This window comes from Monodelphis domestica, chromosome 6 (assembly GCF_027887165.1).
Source record: "Monodelphis domestica isolate mMonDom1 chromosome 6, mMonDom1.pri, whole genome shotgun sequence".
In the NCBI taxonomy this organism is placed as follows: domain Eukaryota; kingdom Metazoa; phylum Chordata; class Mammalia; order Didelphimorphia; family Didelphidae; genus Monodelphis; species Monodelphis domestica.
The window spans coordinates 244,322,657-244,345,797 of NC_077232.1; the positions used below are offsets into that span (position 1 = coordinate 244,322,657).

A 23,141-nucleotide genomic window follows, 5' to 3' on the forward strand; every position below is an offset into this window, starting at 1 on the left:
AATTCTAGATTTATAAAATTTTTTTCTTGTTTGAGAGTAATTTTAGGATAAGAAACTTGCTACCTACCCAAATCCAGAGAACAACCTGTTTGGAGAAGGCACCATAAAGAAGCCTACAGAAATCACACACTGCACCAAAAGATCCAGAATGAACTTTGGGGATATAGTGAAACTGAATTATTGGTAGTTGAACACATTTATTTTGAATATACACTCTTATGCCAAAGGGGACTGCCTCCAATTGGCTTTTTGTCAATGTGCCCACCTAACACTGCTTTTGTTCTCTTTCTCTTTTGTTTTCCTCTTATCCCCAAATTATTTTAATTTCCCTTTAGAAAGTACAATATTTTGTGTACCTCTAATTAAAGATCTTTAGAGATATAAGTTGGTTATGTGTATTGATTCATTGGGGAAATTAGGCATGTAAATCTGGAAGATTTCGACATGCTTGTTTCCCATGGGACTCGGGGGGTGGGGGGGGGATTGTGTAATTAGGATTTGCTCCCCAGAACTCTAAATCTCAGAACTCACAAACCACTTAGTGAATTCACATCCTACTTAGTGCTAGGTGAGAAGCCAGCAAGATACTTGGAGAGCTCCACCCTTTTTTCTTACTCAAATAGCCAGAAACTTGTGAATTCTTTTAAGAGTTCACAACTTCAAAAATTGTGAACCCTTTCAGTGAGTATTCACTCTCCAGAAGGTACAAACTTGTTCCCACAACACTACCCCCTGGGCAGTGCTGGACTATTTGAAAGCTGTGATTGACCCCTATGAAGAGGGGAAGAGACAGGAAACCACTATAAAAGTCATGAAATCCTTTGGCTTGAGAAGTGTTGTGAAGCTGAATCTTGTGGAGAGTGTCTCCTGGAGATAGTCTTCAAGGGAACTTCACTGGAAACTGTGGCTGGGATAGTGGCTTCAATTTAGACTGAATTTTGGCCTACTTCACTGGGTGAGTAAGAAGGCTGACTCCCTTCCTAGTTTCCTAAGAAATTATCTTCCATCTTGGAGGAGGCCATGTGGTTTACTCACTACCAGCCCTACTGACTGAGGACTAGTATGGGTATTTTCTCTAACTTCTTTCACATTTCTCTACTGTCTCCATTGTTTTCCCTCTATTGTAAATATTTGGTAAAAAAAAAAATAATTTAAATCCAACCATTATTTTTAACCTTTACAGTAGGAAGGATATATGTTTTGTGTAGCTCCACCCTCTCACTCTCTTTTCTCCTGAATTCAGCTGCGAAATTGGGCTTTATGCCAGCCAGGGGAATCTACACATATGGGTTTACTTTTTGTCAGAGAATTAGGTTTGAACTTCCATTTCTTTTAGTTTATTTTCTTTCTACTTGATTATTAATAAACTTTATAAAATACTTGGAGTTATTGGATATTAATTTAAATCTTAAACTACCCTTCATGTGGCAATTCATGAATAGTTGTGGTACCAAGAAGACCACAGTACAACAAAAACACAATACAACTAATCTTCAATTTCCCAAGTTAACAAAATCAAATCAAAACTGAAGCTGCATTTCAGTTACTGGCAGATGGCTGACTATCTGCCCAGCCATGTCTCTTCAAGATCCTCTGGCCCTTGTCATCTGCCTTTCTACTGCGCCAAGGTACTCCCTGGCCTTTGCTAACATAAATCTGACCTCTAGATGAGGGGTTCTTAGCCCAGAGAACTGAGTACAAATTAAAAAATATATTCTGATAATTGTATTTCAAGATATTAGTTCCCCTTTGTAATCCTATGTATTTTGTTTTATGCATTTAAAAACATTATTCTGAAAAGGATGTCCAAAGTATTCACCAAAAAGAAAAGGTTAAGATTTCTGTCTAGGCTAAATCTCAGAGAAGCCTTGCCTTCCCCAGACACATTTATTATGGTTGTTATTGGCGATCAAACATGAAACCCCCAGGCCCCTGCAACTGCCCTAGCATAGGATCCATGATAAAACTTTTCAAACTCTGCACTTTAACCATAAGGGTCTTTGATTTTACTGATAAAGGGATTTTCCCAAAGAGGGCACTCACACTGACATTTGCCCTTATAAAGAGAGTCTTGGATGTGAGACAGGAACAGGGCAGACTGAAATCCAATAATTAATTATGAATGTTTAAAGGTTAATTAATTTTCTGCCTTATAATTATTTTACCTCCAATACCTGGTAGTTTCCTCATTCTAGAACCCATCCAAGTATCATGGAATTATAGATTGAGGTCTAGAAAACACCTTAGAGAACATTTAAATCAACCATCTCATTTGAAAGCAAGAAAAAGGCAGTCCCAGTAATTGAAACCTCTGACTCAGAGCCCAGTGCTCTTGTGTCTACCACACCAGAGGTGTCCAACTCCAGTGGAAACTGATCCCTGCTGCCTCTAATTAAACTAGAAAACCATAAATTAACATTATGAATGCTACATTCTATTTTTATTCATTTTGTGAACTATTTTCTAATTACATTTTAATTTGGTTCAAGGTACCCTAGGCAATGAATTTAAAACCTCAGCCTACTCTCCTGGGTCTCCTCTTCCTATGTACTGGTTCCTTTTCCACTGCTTTTGGATATGTTCAGGTCTAGCCCATGCATTAACAAATGAAACAAACAAAGAAGTCTTCCTTGATCCCATTGTCTTCTCAAGATAAAGAATACCACTCTCCCATTTCACTGGGAAATTCCTAAAGAAAGGAGTCTACATTCATCATTCCCACATCTTTATCCTTCATTTACTCATCAATCCTTTGTACCTTGATGCCTAACTCTATTACTTTGATAAAAATTATTTTCTCAAAGCCACCAAAGACCACTTATTTGCTCAATCCTGGGGTCTCATTTTTAACTTGATCTTTCCATAATTCCCAATATAAAAATACCCCTTCTTCTTAGAAGCCTTCTCCTCACTGACAACTTCTGTTGCAAAGTGCATGCCATGGAACACAGTCAGGAAGATCTGAGTCTATAAACCCAGCCTTATAGACACCTACTAGCTTTTGATATCACTATGTTTGCCTCACTTGAAAAATGGGGATAATAATAGCATCTGTCTCCAAAGGTGGTTGTGAGGATCAAATGAGATAACAATAATGTGCTTATTAGTTTAGCATAGCCCCTCATGCATAGTAAGCACTATGTAACTGTTACTGATTATTGTTGTTGTGATTATTATTCTCCCAATTTTTTTTTCCATCTTTAACCACTATTTTGTGGTTTCCCTTGCAAATAATATCCTCTAACACTCTTTGAGTTTTTCCCAAAGCTCCATCAGGATCCAAGAGCTAGAGCTGGAAGGAACCTTCAGAGGCCAGCTACTCCAAACTCCTCATTTTACAGATGAGGAAACTGAGGCCTAGAGAAGTTGAATGACTTGCCCTGAGAGGTCATGAATGTCAGAGGTGAGATTTGAACTCTAGTCCTTTGTCCTAGGGCCTCTTTTCTATTCTCTCTATACTCTACTCCCAAGGCTCAATTATCTGTCTACAACCTCCTACCAAATCTACATATTCATTATTAATCTCTCTACTTCAGACAGAGATCTCCAAACCTACATTTCCCAATTACATTTTAATGTGGCCCATGCTTAGGCTCAGAATTTCAACCAGGATATCCCACTGACACCTCAAAATCAACGTTATCTACTTCCTCACTGCCAGCAACTCCCCATCCCCATCTAGTCCTCTCTTGATGTCTTAAAATCAGTATTCACGTGTATCCCAGGCAGAAAAGCCGTTATCTTTGAACCTCCCACTTTCCTACCTACAATCAACTGCTAAATCCTGATTCAATTCTGAATCCAATAGAGCTCCTGGTTCTGGTTTCCTTGCATTCTGTCTCTCGCTACAAAACACACAGATTTATACACACACCCCTCTCATTCTCACTATACATATACATCATGTTGATTTTCACTATATATACAACATCTCATTTTCTATATCTGTGTGTGCAGTGTGTGTGTGCATGTGTGCTTACAGGCATATGTGTACATGTGGAAGACAGACGGCAGGTGGAGTTGTCCCCATCCCCTTCCCATCCACCCCTTACCTAGCTAACAACATCATCTCAGGACCACATCATGACTCCCCTGGTCAAAGGTGGCTCCCTTTCTTCTTCCTGCCTCCTTAACTTGGCCCTTCACTCTGGCACCGGCCACACCTCAGGCACCTCATTCTGGTCACCCTGGGCCCCTCGGCTTCCCTGCCTGGGTGCTGCCTTCCCCTTGGCCATCCCAACCTATCCTGGCTCCACAGGAAAGTGGACTGTGGTCCTAGAACTCCCCAGGCTCTGAGAGGCCAGTGCTTTCCTGGCCTGGCCCCCACGAATGTGACCATGCGTGCTCCCCCCTCAGTGCCAAAGCTCCATGCTCTATACTGTCTACCCCATATTAACATAACATTTATCTCTTATTTATTCAGAGCAGCCATTCCCGAGATTCACTTCTCACTAAACTTAATCTTTCAAAATCCTTTTTCCTCCAAGGCACAATTCAAGTGCCACCTTCTTCAGGAAATGTCTGATCCCTGGCTGGCTATATTGAAGCCCCTCAAATCCTCCAACAATAATCCAGAGAGTTCCCTTCCACACATCTCCCACACCCTGCCTTATGTTATTTTCCCATGAGTATGCTTCATAGTCAAATCCCACTGCTAATAAAATATAGGCTCCATCAAACCAAGGATGATCTTTTAATTATCAGTTAATTTCATTCACATGCTGGAGCCAGCTCAAACCTGCTCAAGAAAGATAACTTACATTTTCCATAAGCATTTCCACTTCAGAAATCATCAAATTCTACAAATTAGGCCCTGATTTATTGTTTTGATGAACATTCACAATTAAGAAAGGAAGAGAGAAAATGGAAATCATATAAATCAAACTTCAAAAGCAAAGGTTGTGTACATCTTTTCAAAGTCTTGTATATAAATTATTTTTAAAAGGTTTTAAACTTGTGGTTTAGATGTTCCCCAGAACACACCTGTTGTAACTATCATAGATGACTAAACAAGTTTTTTACAAATTTTGGATGGACCTATGATTCCATGGGTGAAGGTAATAAAAAAACCTCTCTGATTTCCAAAGGAGAAAAGAAAACATTGAGCAATGTTCAACTGTAAAGGGTGTCTAAGAGACACTGAGAGCTTAAAATGACTTGCTTAGAATTCACAGTGTCAATAGGTGCCAGATTTTCCTGCCTGTGAGGCTCATTTCTCTATTTTATCCACTACACCAAACTGCCTCTTACCTTGAACAAGAACAGGTTCTTCACATTTAGTAGTTTAAACAAATTGTCTGGGGGCTATTTTAGCTTAACTGTGTAATGGGGTGTCTTAAGAAAGAATGACAATTGGGAGAACGTGTGAGGCCTTATTGCCGAATCTTATACTATTCTAGGGTCTCACACATTTACTTGAAATAAGTTTATTGCCACAAATATTTGTTTGCTGTATGTGCTTCCAAAAACATCAAAAGTCAGCTGTCAATACTCTAGATAGCCAAGGGGCAACATATATCTCACTTGTATTTTTATTTATTTTTTTATCTTATTTTCTCAATTGCATGTAAATAAAATTATCATTCATTAAAAAAATCAAATTCCATATTGTCTCCCTCCTTCTCCTTGGTCTTCCTTGAGAAAGCAAGCAATTTGGAGATCGCTAGGTAGGCTCAGGGGATTGAGAGCCAGGCCTAAATATGGTAGGTCTTGAGTTAAAATCTGACCTCAGAGACTTCCTAGCTGTATGACTCTGGGGGAGTCATTGTCTACCCCCATACCATTCTTCTGCTTTGTATTGATTCTAAGATGAAAGGTAAGGATTTAAAAAAAGAAAGCAATTTGATGTATCTTATTAATATCTTGACTACTTCATATACCCCAATCCCCCAGTAAAGGTGGTATCAAGATAATCCCAGGCATCTGCTCTGAAAAGACAAAACATCATCTGTGAAGCTTCCTTCCTTCTCACCTCCCACTTATCAACTGTCAGGTCCTAATGATGCAATTCTGGAGTCAGACAGCTCTAAGGCAGGCCCCCAGGACCTCTCACTTTCACTCTCCCTTTAATTTCGGCTCCTTTCACATAGTTGCCAGTGTTATGCCAGCAGCATGTTATTCTCAACTTTTAAGTTGGAGACAGTATTACTTGGGGCCAATAACCAGAAAGACCAATTGGGGTTTGACTCTGCCCAGGATGTGAAATGGGTGGGCACCCCCCAGTCTATCCATCCCAGGATGACCACATGGCCCCTTCTTTCACTCCATGAGTTGTCCCTTGGCCAGAACTTCTCTTTCCGAGTCAGGGCAGAAGCTGGGGCTTACACAAACACCTCATGCAGAACAGTAGCCTGTTCCAGCACTCTGAATCAAGGCACTCATGTGGACTCTGAGAAGCTCCATGCCATCTACACCTGTTTCTGCGGTTGCTATAGATTACTATCACAATTACTCCTTTCCCATCTCAGCACTCTAGAAAACATTATTAAGATATCCACACCATAAATCCTCAAAATTGGCCTTTATATTTCAAAAAAATTACCGTAGGATTCAGCAAACCTTACTTCTGGTAGCGGTCTGGCCGGTTTGGTTAAGATTCCTCCCACATACACAACATTAGGCAGAGTGGGTCTGGGGAACTCCAGGGCCACATCAGTACACAGCATCCACAAGCTGGTCGCCTGCACCAAGTCATACATAGATCTCTGGGGAAGCAGGTTGTACTTCTGCATTATCCTCTCATATTTCGGAAGGACTAGAAAGCTGATCCCTAATCTGGAAATGAGGTAAACGCCGGTGTTCTTCATCCTTTCCAGAAAGTTCATATCATCTGTGAGGAGGGAGTTAAATTCTGGAACATAGGCCAATGGCACAGGGGCCCCTACTTCGGCAGGATACCAAAGGCCTGTGGAAAAGACTGCATACTTCACCCCTAAAACATGGGCTATAACAAAACCACACATCTCATTGGGGTCCACCAGCAACAAATCAAACTTTTCTTTTTTCAGGCCCCTCATCAAGGCACTGTTGCCAACCATCATCTCACAGTTCTTAGAATAGTGGTCCAGGATGTCAAACAGTTCTATCACCGTAAGTCTCCCAGAGAAAATATTCCGCATTTTGGACTGTAGGAAAGCATCTGAGGTGGTGCTGTTGAAGATCCCTGGGTAGCGCTGGAGTCTGTAATGATTAGACGGCACGATGTCTCTGCCTTCGGACAGGAGAAACACTGTCTGGTGGCCTCTCTCATGCAAGGCTGAGGCTAGGGTCTTGAAAATGTACATATGGCTTTCAAACATAATTGGCGGCACAACGACGATTTTGGCAGCCTTTGCCAGTCCGACAGCACTCCACAGGAGTACGAAAAATGGAGTGTAAGACTTCATAGCTGAAATGACAACCAAAAAGTTATTGAAAAATAGATTATAATTCTTCAGACTGTTAAGAACTTTCAAAAAGAAAATACACAATCATTATTTTCGATATTCTCAGGGAGAGAATTTCAGATCAACTGACTTTTGTGATAAATGTTTTATTAACTTAAAAATATGAACTTGTGAATTACTATCATCATAAATTCAAACAGCATTCATGAGGGACAAAGCTGTGATAAATGAAAACACACCAGCAGTTTATAAGTGTTTCTATCAGGTTTGTGTCTTGAAACTTCATTGTCTGTCCCTAAATACTCTCCAAAGATATGGAAAATCAAGACAAAAACATGTTGACCTTGAAAGTTATGTAATAAATATCACAATATCCCTCCTCCAAAGATAAAACAATTTTAATAATAAATAATTTTGCCCACTGTCCTAGAGAACATCAATGTTAATAGGAAAAGGAAAATCCCAAACTTGTGATCTTTCAAATTGTTATTTGAAATTATTTCAAATGATTATTTTCACATTATCTTTGTAATGTCATTAGGCAGATCATCTTTTCCCCCATATGATCACTATGTAATATTTAATTAACAGTTATATTCCTATTCTGAGATGATAGGAACGAATCACCAAATAGGGACGGCACCGATCATAGCTGAGGGAACAAATTCACCTGCTGTAATGGTGGTGGTTTTTCTGTCACAATAGCTTTGCATTTAGAAGGTTTTCTACACAGAAGTAGGGTCAAATTTTGTGATTTCATGGACTCTAAAGGACATTTCTTCTACCAATACAGATTGATCTTAAAGTCTTAGGAGATTTTGTTCAGTGAACTATGAAGATTAAGTGACTTGATCAGGGTCACAAGGCAGTCTATGACACAACCTCAACTAGAATCCAAATATTTGGCTTTGGAGACCAACTCTATCCAATATTCCATGCTGTCTTTTTTTTTCCTCAAAAACACTGTAATCACTATATATATATATATATATATATATATATATATATATATATATATATATATATATATATATATATATATATATATATATATATATATATATATTCCCCCCCAATTGCTCTTAGTACCCCTGCATCTTCCATCAATAAGTGCATAACTGGAGATCAATCCAGCTCTGAAGCTGAATAGCCCTGCTACTAATCACAGTTTCTCCCAACATGCCCCAGGCTACATTCCATTGGACAGCCTATGTGTGACCAAGGTGCAAACAAAAGCCAGCAGGAATTCTCCATGTGAAAGGTCCTATATTTCCCCACTATCACCTGACTAGGTTAGATAAAAATGCTGAACATACCTTTGGCTACCTAGTCAACAAATACTGTGTAATCCTTTCAATTTCATTCCAATTAAATTATCAAAAGATATTTTATTGAAATAGAAAAAAATAATAAAATTCATTTAGAAGAATAAAAGATCAAGAATATCAAGGGAATGAATGAAAAAATGTAAAGAAAGGCAACTTGGCAGTATAAGATTTTTGAAAAAAAATTTTAATTAAATTTTGTTTTATTTTTAGATTCACATTCTCTTCCTCCTCTCCCCTAAATTGAAAAAGCAGCAGGACCAGATTTTAAATTGTATTATAACTATATGGTACTGTCTAAGAAAAAGAAAAGTAGATCAGTGGAACAGAGCAGACATAACAACAAACATGTTTAACAAAAATGAAGACCTAAGCTTTTGTGATAACAAGTCACTATATTTGGTAAAAACTATTGGGAAAACTGGAAAGCAATCTGGCTAAAATTAGATATAGATCAAATATCTTACACCACTTACCTAAGTAAGATTAAAATGGATACATGACTAAAAACAAAGGGAGAGAGTGAGCAAATGAGAACAGAGAATATATTACCTATCAGATTTATGGAAAGGAGAAGAATTTATCAACAAGGGACTGAAAACATTATGAGATATAACATGGATAATTTTGAATTCAATTAAAAGGTTTTTTGTATAAATAAAACAAATGGAGACAAGATTAGAGTGAAAGCAGTATAACAGGGAGGGGTGAGAATATATAAATTGGTTTCTTGAATAGAAATCTCATATCTAAAATAGAGAGCTTTGTCAAATTTATAAGAACATGAGTCTTTTCCAACTGATAAATGGTCAAAAAAATGACCAGTTTTTGAAGGGAGAAATCAAAGTTGTATGTAAGTATATTAAAAAAAAAAAAGCTCTAAATCAATGATTAGAGAAATGCACAGCAAAAAAAATCTGAGATACCATACCTCCCACCTATCAGATTAACTAAAATAATAAAAGGACAAAATGACAAATGTTGGAAGGGATGTGGAAAAATAAGGGCACTAAGACACTATTGGTAGAACTGTGAACTGGTCCAATCATTTGGGAGATCAATTTGAAAATATGCTCAAAGAATTATAAAACTGTGTATGTATATCCTTGGGCCCAGAAATACCACTCATGGGTTCATTTCCTAATGTGATCAGGAAAAAAAAAGAAAAGAACCTGTATGTTCTAAATTATTTATAGCAGCTCTCTTTGTGGTGGCAAAGACCTGGAAACTGAGGGGATGTCCATCAATTGAGGGATGGCTAAACAAACTATGGCATATGATTATGATGGGATATTAGTGTGCAGGAAATTATTATAAGTGAAAAGAGTAGACCATTATATAAAGCAACAGAATATTGTTTGAAAAATAACTTGTACTTGTACAAGAATATTCATAGACGTGCTCTTTGTGGTGGTAAAAAATTGGAAAATGAGAGGATGCCCTTCAATTGGGGAATGAATGAACAAATTGTGGTATATGTTGGTGATGGAATACTATTGTTCTCAAAGGAATAATAAAGTGGAGGAATTCCATGGGAACTGGAACAACCTCCAGGAATTGATGCAGAGTGAGAGGAGCAGAACCAGGAGAACATTTTACACAGAGACTGATACACTGTGGTACAATCAAATATAATGAACTTCTCCATTAGTGGCAATGCAGTGATCCTGAACAATTTGGAGGGTTCTATGAGAAAAACCACTATCCACATCCAGAGGAAAAACCGTAGGAGTAGAAACACAGAAGAAAAACAACTGCTTGAATACATAGATTGGGGGATATGGTTGGGGATATAGACTCTAAATGAACATCCTAATGCAAACACCAACAACATGGAAATAGGTTTTGATCAAGGACACAAGTAATACCCAGTGAAATTGCACATCAGTTACAGGAAGGGTGGGGGGTAGCAGAGGAAGGGAAATAATATGATCCTTGTAACCAAGGAATAATATTATAATTTGAATAAATAAATTAATTTAAATTTAAAAAAAGAAAAATAACTTGTTTTTCTCCCTCCAGAATAACTGATAAATAGGAACAAGTAAGACATAGTTTTATATATCCATATATACATTTTTGTCAAATAATGCCTTCTCTATTGTGGAAATGGGAGGGAGGGAATTACCTAGGAATTTTAATATAACAAATAAATTTGAAATGTAAAAAAAAAGAATTTAAATAGAGGGCACATACAAAGGCTTGGAAATAGGAAGACAAGTTCAAATTGGCCACAAAGCATAAATATGAGGTCCTTAATTTAATTTCTGTATGCCTCCGTTTCTCCATCTATAAAGTGGGGATAATAAAGCAGCCAACTCCCAGGATTATTGTGAGGATCAAATGAAATATTAATTGTTGAGCTCAGCACAGTGCCTGATATAAAGTAAGCACTAGGTAAATGTTAGCTATTAGGTCAACAAATTGTTTAAATATGAAGCATGTGAAGACTGCTTTGGCTGAACAGACATAAGAAACCAATAAGAAGGTTCAACGGCTGAGAGGGCGACGCACGCAGCAAAGCACTGTGGAGTGCTTAGGGCGTGTTGGAGCACAAAAGACAACACGGCCATCCAATGCAGCGGAGGAAGTCTCCAGGTGTAACGACTTTTCGTGCCACTGGACCCAGGCTTCCAACGCCGTGAGAGTGGGACTGTCTCTGTGCATCGACTTTTCCACTTAAATCTCCTTCACGCCCAAGTGTCTTTGTGCACACTCATCTACATCACAGATGAAATCGCACAGGGACAATCATCATCCTCGGTTACCGAGAGACTACTACTACTACTGTTTAAATATATATTTTTTGTAGAAGGCTTCTAAGAATGGTAACTAGCTGATTGAACAGAAATGCATTTAGTTCATTAAAAACTACAAAGGCAAGAAAGTAGGACAGTGAGACAAATAAGGCAGAGGGGAAAAGGTGGGAAAACTTTTCCTTACTCTCTTCTCTTCTTTCACTGATCATTCCCCCTGCACCCATTCTCTTCTCTCCCCTTCTCATGTCACTGGGGGTCCAAACAGCTTTAACACTAATCTCAATAACAATGGCAATAATAGCTTCATCAAAGGCTTCTGTCACCATCAATATTATGTATAGCTGCCATGTCTGGCCCAGGAAAAATCATCATTTGGTAATGGTACACACCGTCTACCATCACTGGGCTTTGCAAAGGTCAGCCTGCACACACACTGAGCAAACCTTATTCCACTTATCTCAGTACCATGGCACAGGGAACCTAAGCTCTCATAATTAAAGCTAAAAAGAGATTTAACCGTTGTACCATTTTGCTATATCTATAATTATATGTAACTATGATATAAATTATGTAAGTAATAGCAATAGCTAGCATTTTTAATAGTGCTCTAAGATTTAAAAAGTACTTTACAGATATTATCTCATTTTATCCTCACAATAACCATGGGGAGTAGGTGCTAATATTATTTCTATTTTACAGATGAAGAAACTAAGACAAACATTAAGTCATGTAGCAAGTAAATGTATGAGGATGAATTTGAACTCCTGTCTTCCTGATTCCAGGACTGGTGTTTTTTCCACAGTATCTAAAAACCTATAATCTTTCTTCCCAAAATGAAAATTTTTCTTAAATATTATCTTTTTAGAAATTGGTAACACAGCAAAATAAATCATTAATTGGTTAATTTTAATCAAAATAAATAATCTTACTTAGACTCAAGGAAAGCAAAGTTTCTGTGGTTAGGGCACCAAGCCTGCTGAAATCTAGCCTTAGACATGTATTATCTAGGTGACCTTGTGCAAGTCACTTAAGCCTGTTTGCCTCAGTTTCCTCATCTGTAAATCGAGCTGAAGAAAGAAATGGCAAACTACTTCAAACTAGCCAAAATGGGGACACAACTGAAATGACTAAACAACAAATTATTAGATAACTTAATAATAATGGTTAACATCTTAATATCACTTATTATGTTCAAGGCATTGTGCTAAGTGTAATGAGGAAAAAGAAAGAAAAGCTTTGCAAATGAAGTGCAGATTGTAAAAGTTTGCAAAAGGATTTGCCCCAAGCCAGGAACTATAAGGACCTTATTCTAGAGTATGAGGAAGATGAGACACACTGAGACAGTTGAGGGCCTTTGGTTCCTGTCCTTGGGAGAACCTGGAGAGAGAACTTCCTGTGGCTTGTTCCTGTGAGCCACGTGGGGGTTTTGCTGACATGTTCTCAGTGGAGCCAAAGCTACTATTCCTGCTGTCCTTGTATCCTGGTGTATCCTACCAACTGTGTCTCCCAATTCTATCATCCAACCTGTGGTTCTAAGTCCTGAGCATGTTTCCCGATGTCTGTAGAGAGAACTGCCAGCAAGCCAGTAAACCTGTCTGTGGGAAAGGCCTGAAGACATCTTGGGCCCAGGCCGAAGAGGGTGAACTCACCAAGAGTTCAAAACTGCTACTCTGATAAACTATAAACTTATCCAAACATTATTTGTGAGGACTAGGTAGATCAGGCAGTTATATAGTGTGTTTTCTAGACAGAGACTGTAGATATAGACAGCCAGAAGACTTTGAAGACACAAAGAATCAGTAGAAAAGGGGGTGGGGGTGGAATAGCCAGAATTCATGGTTAGGGATTCCTTTGTTCCTAGTCCACCTGTCCTCCTTCATTTTAAAAATAATAAACCCTATCTGATGTTTCTAAACTTTAGTCTAAGAATCAGATAGCATTCTGGGCCAAGAAGGGCCTGATGGTCTTATTCCCTATTTGGTGCATCAGATAACCAACTAACCTTGATATACTAAGTCTACAAACTTAACATTAATATTATCCACATATTTCATAAGTGCTTTATAATTGTTATCTCATTTGAGCCACACAACAACCTTGGGATGTGGGGCTGTTATCCCCATTTTAGAGTCCTCATCATGTCTCTGTATGTCTCTGTCTCTCTCCCTGTCACAAAGACACAGACATACCCACACCCCTCAAACTCATTTACCTCAATGATTTTCCACAATACTACTATGAAAGCAACTCCCAAATCTTTGCCTTCAAATCTAATCTTTCTTCTGAGCTCCATCCTTCTACCAGATTCTTATTAGCATATCAAACTGAACTTGTCCAAAACTAAATCTGGTATCTCCTTCCTACTCCCTCAAACATTCTCTTCAGCTTTTATCTTTGATTGTCACCTCCCCTATCTCCCATGCTTGCAATTCTGAGGTTATCTTTGTTTCTTCCCTCCTCACAGGCCTCTCCTATTTAATTATTTAATTGCCTAACAAGTCCTCTAGTCTCTGAAATATCTCTTGCATCCTTCTCCTCTACATCAAGATTCTCACCATCCTAGTAGATTTCTTACCAGACTACCACCACAACACTCCTCCTTCAGTTCCTCAGGCCTACCTACACTCTTTCCTCACTCTGACTCATCCTTTCCTACAGTTGTCAGAATAAACTGTCCCACTGGGGCAATTAGCAATTCCTTTTTTGGTCCTACTATATATCCACTAGCTTTTAAAACCAATCTTAAGTTTAGTCTTTTACTCTCCCTTCTACTCTCATTCATTCCCCTTTTGGGAAAGGCTGAACAAATTATGGTACAGGAATGTAATGGAATACTATTGGGCTGTTAAGAAATGAAGGAATGTTTTCAGAGAAACCTGGAAGACTTGTATGGACTAATACAGAAAAAAATGCACAGAAGCAGGAATACAAATGCAGTCTGGAATAAAAAATTTTAAAGGAAATTTTGAAAGAATTAAGAATGTTCAACAATGCATCAATAAATCATGATTCCAGAGAACTAATGAAAAATTTTGATGAGACATTAAGTGATTTGCCCAGGATGACATAGCTAGTAAGTACATGAAGGAAGATTTGAACTCAGGTCTACATGATTTCAAGTCTAGAATTCTTTATCCACTGTACCATCCAGCTATCTTCTAAATGATGTTACCCAGGAAGCTAGAGATATGTCTTTAGTTCCTATTTGCTCCAAAATGTATAAGATGGCTTTCACAACAAACAACTTGTGAGACTATCTATACACAAGCTCTTTCTTCAGTCTAGAAAATGAATCAGAAAGGAGGTGTGCTATCCTTCCCAGAACCCTTGATAGAACACACCTGTTCACTGCAGTGTACCTGGTTTATTATTGACTTCAGTTAACCTGACACTAAGAGAGCAGTAAAGGTTGAGTGTGTTTTAATGACTAGTCAGATAGCTAAACAAAAATTATTTTTAAACGTTTTGAATTCCTGAAACATGCCTTTGGGAAACAGTCCTGAAACCTGATGAGGCTTAAAGGATGGATTGTTTCAGATATATGAATCTGAAACCAATTATTACTTCAGAATAGCTTAATGAAGATCCTTTAGGAAATGTACAGTATCCTGTAGCCAAGATGCCTTCTAAGTTCATACTATGCACTGGCCTGGGAGGGAAGGCCACCTAGATCAGAAAATAAACATGCTTGGAAAATTTTAAAAAAGGTCTACCTTCTGCTACACTAGAATATAAAGAATGAAAAGGCCATAGGACTTCAGAGAAAGGGATTGTGGAACAACATATCTAACCCAATTGCCTTTTTTACGCATAAAGAAGTTACAAGGTAGAGGAGTTTAATGACTCACTCAAGGTTACACAGGTAGTGAATTCAGGACTACAGATCAAAAAGAAGGTAGTTAAGTAGAAAAGACAAGATATGACTGGGCTGCTCTGACTTCAGAACCAGTTGAGAACCAGAACCTCTCCACTATACCACATTCATGGAAAGTTCAACTATTACCTCTGGGGGGATGGCACAGGGGAGGAGACAGGAAGTTCATGAACTCCCCCAGTTCTCCCACCTCTCTGACTGATTCTTCTGTTTCTTCTTATTCTTCTTCCCAGTACCTTGTGGGTTAGAAGCAGGGGGATATGCCCTTAAAACTTCTCTTTCCTATACATAATTCCTCTAATACCTCTATTTGTCACTATCAGAGAATACATCACTAGCCCTGTTGCTTGCTGTACACAATTATCAGAACTCCATTTCCAAACACATAGGGAATATGTCCATTTTGTAGATATCAAAAACATCTTAACCACTTGGGCAAAACAGTATCTTTTACCATAAAACTATACTTCTGAATTATTTCTTTCTATAGACAGATCTACTGTTTACACAGCCACAATCCAAAACTCTTCTCATTTCTTCATTATATCCCAAGTCCAGTTAATTCCACCTCCTCCACTCCCATCCCCAGCTTTCTCCCAACAACCATCCTAGGGCAGGTCCTCATTATCCATTGTCTGAACAATGACCACAGCATTCTAAATAGACTAGACTCTAAGTCTCCACTTTCTCTTCCAAAATTATCCTTCTAAAGATGATCTAAAATAATGTAAATGTGTCTAGATTTAAAAATGAAAAAAAGATGGGAATGGTTAGTGTTGTAGGGGTTATGGGAAAATATATTTTAGTGCACTGTTGATGAAACTGTTAATCAATATAACCATTCTGGGAAATGTTTTGGAATTATGTGAATAAAGTGGCTAAAATGTCCAAAACCTTTGAACCAGGGATTCCATTACTAGGCATATATTCTACAGGGACCACCAATAAGAAGAAAGTCTCACCAAAATATTTATAAACACCTTTTATAATAACAAAAAATTGGAAACAAAGTAGATTCCCATCAACTGGAGACTATCTAAAAGAGCTGACACATGAATGTAATGGAATATTACTGTGGTTTAAGAATTGATGCATATGATGAATACAGAGAAGCATGGAAATATCTATATGAATTGATACAGAACCATGTAAACAATACACATAGTAACTACATAAAAGGAAAAAATAAAAAATGAATGTCATAAAATTAGAAAGAACAAAAAGCATGGTTCAAACAAAGGGATATGATGATTATATAAAGATTGCTTGAACAAAACTGGTCTTAGCTATGTTTGAGGGAGGGAAAAAAAAACAAAAAGTACCTGGCATTTGATCCAGAGGGACTGTAACATTCTATACCCACTGCATAGTGGGAAAGTTCACAAGTGCTGAACATTACCCATATTTCTGTACTTTCGTTGTATAGGGAACCATTATGCAAATTTTTCCTTTTCTTTTATTTATCTTTCATTAAAAGTGTGACACTGGTAAGAGGAGAGAGATACTGGAGAAACTATGACAACATTTTTTTTAATTGACCAACAAAAAAGTATTCTGAAAAATAGCTCTGCCTAGAAAAAAAATTTAACAAATAACTGTCCAAACTATGATACGTATTTGTATAAGCAATCCATGAAGCAGGTTATTTTGGCATGATACATCCTGAAAAGTTTTACAAATAGCTAATAGTATTGGTTCAAAATTGAACAAGAAAATGGCAAGAATGCCTTGGGGAAATTCAACAGTAATTTTCAGGACCCTTGACTTCCTGCCTGAGACAAAGGTCCTTGTATGTCCAGTATGTCTATGAAGTCTGAAAAATTCCAACAATGAGTCAATCAAAAAAGAATGAAGACATGGCTGAGTGGTGAAGAGTCTGTAACACAGTCCCAACCAAAAACCATGCAAGAGAAATACAGTAAATGATGCCAGCCAACAGTAGATATAACCAGGAAAAGAGTTGGAAGCAACAACAGACAAGCCCCATGCTCTACTGCAGTGGCATCAAACTCAAAGAGGAAACAGATCCCTGGGACCTCATCTTGACTTAGAAATCCACAAATTAGCATTACCTATGTTGTACTGAATTTTTAAATTTTGTTTAACATTTCTCAATTCCATTTTAATCTGATTCAGGCCACTTAGGGCTCCCCAATAATGTCTACTGGTATCCATGAAATGTCAAGATCCCCTAAAGGATAGTTCCCGGAATGTTAGGTTAGACTCCCTAGGGGCTATATGTCAGCTGCTTTTTGGTTCCACCCCCTCTTCATCTACTAAGACCAGCTTGGTACAAGCTGTCCTTATGTTAAACCTTCATATGACAGTCAAATATTTAAAGAAAGAGAAAGAATTTATTCGTTTAGCTTCCAATGTCACCTTGTAACAAATAAGAAAATTTTAATAAATCATAAGAATGTAATCACAAAATAACATGTTCCAAATTCTACCAGGTATTATAACTAGAAAAACAAATTAAAATTCCAGTAGTTTAAGTGCTTTAATATTTATCTAGCAACAATCTTCTATTAATCCTCCTTCTCAATTCCTAATCAGTATATCATTATTTGAGAAGGCAGAAGTATTCTGCAAAAAAGAAAATCTGGTTAAAAACTTTCATTCTCCAACAATAACCAAATTACTCCACAAATCAAAAAGTATTCTGATCTTTACAAATTTTGATTTTTAATTCGTAGGTTCTTTTCTCTAAAACCACTCTGATGGTTAATAATTGTTTTAGTCCTTGATAGCTCTAGTTCTCACAAAGCTTGTTCTATCCTTTGTTAGTATTCTATTTGCCTTCTATTCTCTAATCTCAATAGCTTTTAGAGATTTCCTAAATTATTCCAATTAGCAATCTATTTCCTAAACAAACCAGAAAAATGGTCTCCCTTCATGTCACTATGCCCTAATAATACCTGGTTTGGACATATCACTTACTTGGCATTCTTCTAAGCCCAAAACAAAAACAAAGCAAACAAATAAACAAGAAACAATATTCCCCCAAATCAAGCAAGCAATGTACCATATTTTCTTTCATCATACTCCATGAAAATTCTCAGTGTTTTTTTCTTAATAAATGAACTATTTGTGAACATGCCCCAATTAACCTTCACTGGGGGTGGAAGGGTGATGCTATGGACCTGACAAACAAATCAGAAAAATTAGAGCATTCCTAAGGATTAGATTTTTATATATATCCAATAGCAAGAAAAAATAAATTCTAAATATTATTACTAATGACAGAAAAAGTGTTGTTTGAATTTATTCTTGAGACATCTGGGCTCCCTCTAGGCTTATAGCCCATAGGCTGAGGGGTTCATAGAGAGATTTCAGGTGGTCTGTAAGTTTGGATAAGAAACACTACCCTATGGCCTTCACTGCAATCTTACTTATTTGCATCTTTCATTCTATGTACTTTATGCATTTAAAAGCATTATTCTAATAAGACGTCCATAAGTCTGACCAGTCTGCCAAAAGGAGTCCATGGCACAAAAATGCTTAAGAAAACCCCACTCTCAACCTTTGTTGTCACAATGCGACAATGTGGTTCAAAGCAAAGTACAGTAGAGTAGATTTAGAGGAAGAATGCCTAATTCTATGTTCTGTCTATACCATTCTATGACTTTGGGTCACCAGTAAAGTCATTTTTCCTCTCGACCTTAATTTCCTCTTAGATGAGGACAATAGTACCACTTCAGAGGTTGTTGTGAGGAAAGTCCTGTCTCCTCATTTGAAAAAAATAGAGGTCCTTAGTTCAGTGATAGCAAACCTTTTAGAGACGGAGTGCTGGACCCCACCCCCAAGACAAAGTGCCATGCCCGCCATCCCCAGAGAGAGTGCCCCACCCCCCTCACCCCATACCAAAAGTTCCCCCATTGGGATGCTAGGCAGGCGGAGGGGTGAAGTGAGAAAAGTCCTCAGTTGGGGAAAGGGGAATGGCCCAAGCATCTGTGAGCCACCCACCTTAACCCTTATGTGCTCCTATTGGGCTGCTGGCATACGGTCAGGAATATGAAAAAATGTCATTAGTCATGATGAAGAAGGGGAGGGGAGCAGCTCCACCTGAGTCTATCTTTCTAGCAATGAACTTGGGTGGGATGGGGTGGTAAATGGCCATGTGCCCACAGAGAAAGGCCTCTAGTTCTTATATCACAGACTTGCAGTAAGGATCAAATAAAACAATGGGTTTTGAGTGCTTTGTATCCCTTCAGATACTTAATATATATTGGTTATTCATATTATGAAGAATGTATATATCAAATAATATAAACAAGTTATAGCCTCAGAAGATTTCTGAATTTTGTAACTTTACAAGTATATAAAAGAATACCAAATATTTGGATATATTCATTTTTGTTTGGGGAGGAGATGAACCTTACAAAACAATCTGGTTCAATTTCTACATCTTTGGGATATGGAACCTTAAGGTCTAATTAAAAAGAAAAGTTTACTCTGGGTCATATGGAAAGTCAAGGGTCCTAATGGAGCAAGAAGTCAGAACTCCTGAATCATAAGTCTCATTATTCTATATCATTTGCTTCTCCAAAAAAGCCATGAAAATATTTTAGATCATAAACTCAAAAAACTGATTAGTGATATCTTTGGGCACCTAAACTAAAACAATAATACCAGGACGAATTTAGACTTTGGTTCCTATAGCACTATAGAATTATTACTTGATGTTGGCTTTAGCCTAATTAAGAAAAAACATTTTACTATGTTAATTTTTTCTTGCAGTTTTAGTTTTTCAGCTGAAAAAGATAATGTATATAAACTAAATATATAAGTGTAAAAAGTATGTCAATGATCATTTTTTTCAAAGTAGAATTTAGAAATTATGCCATGACTAAATGACTTTAATTTAGCATTGTTCTTGGCACAATATACTAAAATGCTTTTTCATTCATTTCAGTTTAATATAGTCAGCTAATCTTCAAAAATCAGACCATTTAATAGCAAGATAATATGCACTTGAACACACATATACACAGTAGAACTAAATGACCTCTGAAGTCCTATCAGTTTATGATTCTATGGCAGGCAAATATACCATATAGTATTTTCAGAGATAAAAGGAACTGAAGAATGTAAAAGCCTGGAGAATTATCTCTACAAAGAGAAAGATTGGGTAATCACTTACAAAGCATGATTTCAGGTGCATCTCAATGGCCCTATAGTTCCTCAGAAACACCTCCCCTACTGGCCTGACAATTTGGTGATCCCCATTAATATCATTCAATGATGATAGCTGCCCTATTTCTAGAAGGAATTGGACCTGTATATCCATTGATAAAGTACTATGTAAAATGATGATCTCATCAGCTCTCATGAGTTTAATTATCATCTCTTTTTTGATCATTGCTTTTAGGTAGTCCAATAATTCTTAAATTTTCTTTCCTGGATCTATTTTCCAGGTCAGTGTTTTTGTTGTTGTTGTTTTTCCCCCCAATGAGATATCTCACATTTCCTTCTATTTTTCTCATTCTTTTGATTTTGTTTTGTTTGTTGATGTCTTATGAAATCATTAGCTTCCACTCACCCAATTGTAATTTGTAAGGAATTGTTTCCTTTAGTGCCATTTTTACCTCCTTTTCTATTTGGCCAATTCTACTTCTTAAGAAGTCCCACCCCTCCTTCGGTGAATTTTGGTATCTCTTTTTTCATTTGGCCAATTCTACTTTTTAAGGAGTTCTTTTAAGTGGTTTTTTGTGCTTCCTTTACAAAAATTGTTGGCTCTTTTAATTATATTCTTGCATCACTCTCATTTCTTTTCTCAAAATTTCCTCTACTTTTCTATGATTTTTTTAAGAATCCTTTCTGAGCTCTTCCAGAAATTATTTTTGGGCTTGAAATCAATTCACTTCTTTTTTTTTTTCTTTTGAGGCTTTGGATATAGCTGTTCTGACTCTGTTGTCTTCTAAGTTTATGTATTGACTTTCCTTGTCACCATAGCAATAGACTTTAGACTGGGCCCAGGAGGCTTCAAGGCCTGCAACTTTGAAAGAAAATGCCAAGTAGTCACCTTTGAGGCTGGCATCCATGAGTGTGACAGTGCTGAATAGATAACTCCAGATGGGCTGATATACCACACAAGACTGTTCTACCGCCCAAGCTAGCTGGAAATTTTACCATCTTAAGGACTAGTCAGGCAGACTTTCCCATTGAGGGTCACTACCCTGGGTGGGGCAATGTACTTAAGTAGCAGAGCTCTCCAGCCTATGTGGGTACCCTACAGGTCAACTATAGCTTCTGAAGAGAAGCTCAGCTTTTCTTCCTGCCTGAAGAATGATGACTGGATTCCTCAAAGTATCTCAGCTGGGTTCCAGCTGGGTGACACAGCCTACCTCCAAAATGAAGTCCACACAGGTAGCAACGTGACCCTGTAACTCTTTGTTGACCGCTGTATGAACACCCTGAGCCCAGATAAGGACTCAGAGCCACATTATGGTATCTTTGATCACCATCAGTGCCTGGTAGATGGTCTTTCTGATACCTCTTCAGCCTTCAGAGACTCAGGCCTAAGCCAGACACTCCATGGTTCACACTGGATATGTTCCACTTTGTTGAATATGGATCTATATTACATGTTGCTTGAGGGTCCCTGTGACTGACTAGGCCCCAGACCAAACAAATAAGGCCTCTTCCTTCAACTGTCTGCCAAAAGCTGGTCTCCAGGAGAAGGCCTTCCTAATATTTGCAGATGGTAAAGAGGGCTTCCTCTGGCCAGCTCCCCTCCAGCAGCAGTGAGAGAGACAAGGATATGTCCCTGCTGGGCCTGCGTCTTAGGGAAGGAGGATCAGTTACCACCCCCCACAGGAGGCCCAAGCTGGTGTGTAAGAAGCGTATAGGCCCTCAGCCTGGGCCTGTCCCTCTTTGCTGTTCTGGTTTTTTCCTTAGTCACAGGGCCCTGCCTCTCTTCTATAGGAATCCAGCAGAGTCCCTTAGCCAATGAAAGAAAAAAAACCTGGCCCTCTGAGAGTGCCTGGCTAGGCTCACAGTAACTTGGTAGGCCCTGGTTCTTTCTATTGTTAGCTCATTTGCCAGCCTCTTTTTGGCCTTTTCACTTCCTGTTAATGTCAGGCAGAGCTGTGTAGGGGTGGGAAGGCACTACTACTAGCTTTAGGCAATCACTGTGCCACACTTTTTAGAGCTAGTTTTTGGAGCCTGTGAATCTTCAGTGCTTCAAGGTGATGTGATATTGACAGGGGTACAGTTGCTGCTCTCCGTGCCACTGTCCTCATCTGAGAACAGCATCCCTGTGGCCTGGCCAGAAAAGGGTCCCAGCACCTCCTGACCAGCTGTACGATCCCCTTCCTACACATGGACAGAGAGCTCCAGAAGCTACTGCTGACAACTGAGGCACTGACCCTCAAGGTCCACTGCTGGCTGCTGGGAGGATTGTGCTGGCCTGGTCTAGACCAGACAGCATTATACTTGCCCCACTGGGGCATGCTTTTCCTGCCCACTTCTAAGTTATCTGGGGCAGGGAAATTATTCTAATCCATCCTGTTGTTGTTTGTGCTGTGCCAGAATTCATTTTGAGGCATTGTTTGAAGGGAATTTGAGAGAATTCAGGTGAGTCCTTGCTTTTACTCTGCCATGTTGGCTCCACATCCCCAACTATCATCTCTACAGCTGATTTCCATGCAGCCACTTCCCTCCCTATCCCTAATTGCTTCAGTGTTCCATCAGCAACTGCCTTTTTAAGCATCTTGACTCAATATCCCACATGCATCTCCACATCAACATGTCAGTATTCTCTCTGGCATCCCTCCCTTCTACCCAACTGGGGACA

The 23,141-nt window shown here is 38.3% G+C and overlaps 1 protein-coding gene across 9 annotated transcripts in view; it reads right to left on the reverse strand.

Annotated features, from left to right (window-relative positions):
- UGT8 (UDP glycosyltransferase 8) overlaps nt 1-23,141 on the reverse strand; it is a 110,023-nt gene that overhangs the window by 58,514 nt on the left and 28,368 nt on the right. For 6 of the 9 annotated variants that reach the window (XM_056802988.1, XM_056802985.1, XM_056802989.1 and 3 more), the window contains exon 2: nt 6,564-7,387. In XM_056802988.1, the coding sequence (XP_056658966.1) occupies nt 6,564-7,385 (822 nt within the window). In that variant the 5' untranslated portion in view covers nt 7,386-7,387. The other 3 variants (XM_056802990.1, XM_056802987.1, XM_016423088.2) reach the window with 3 other exon arrangements.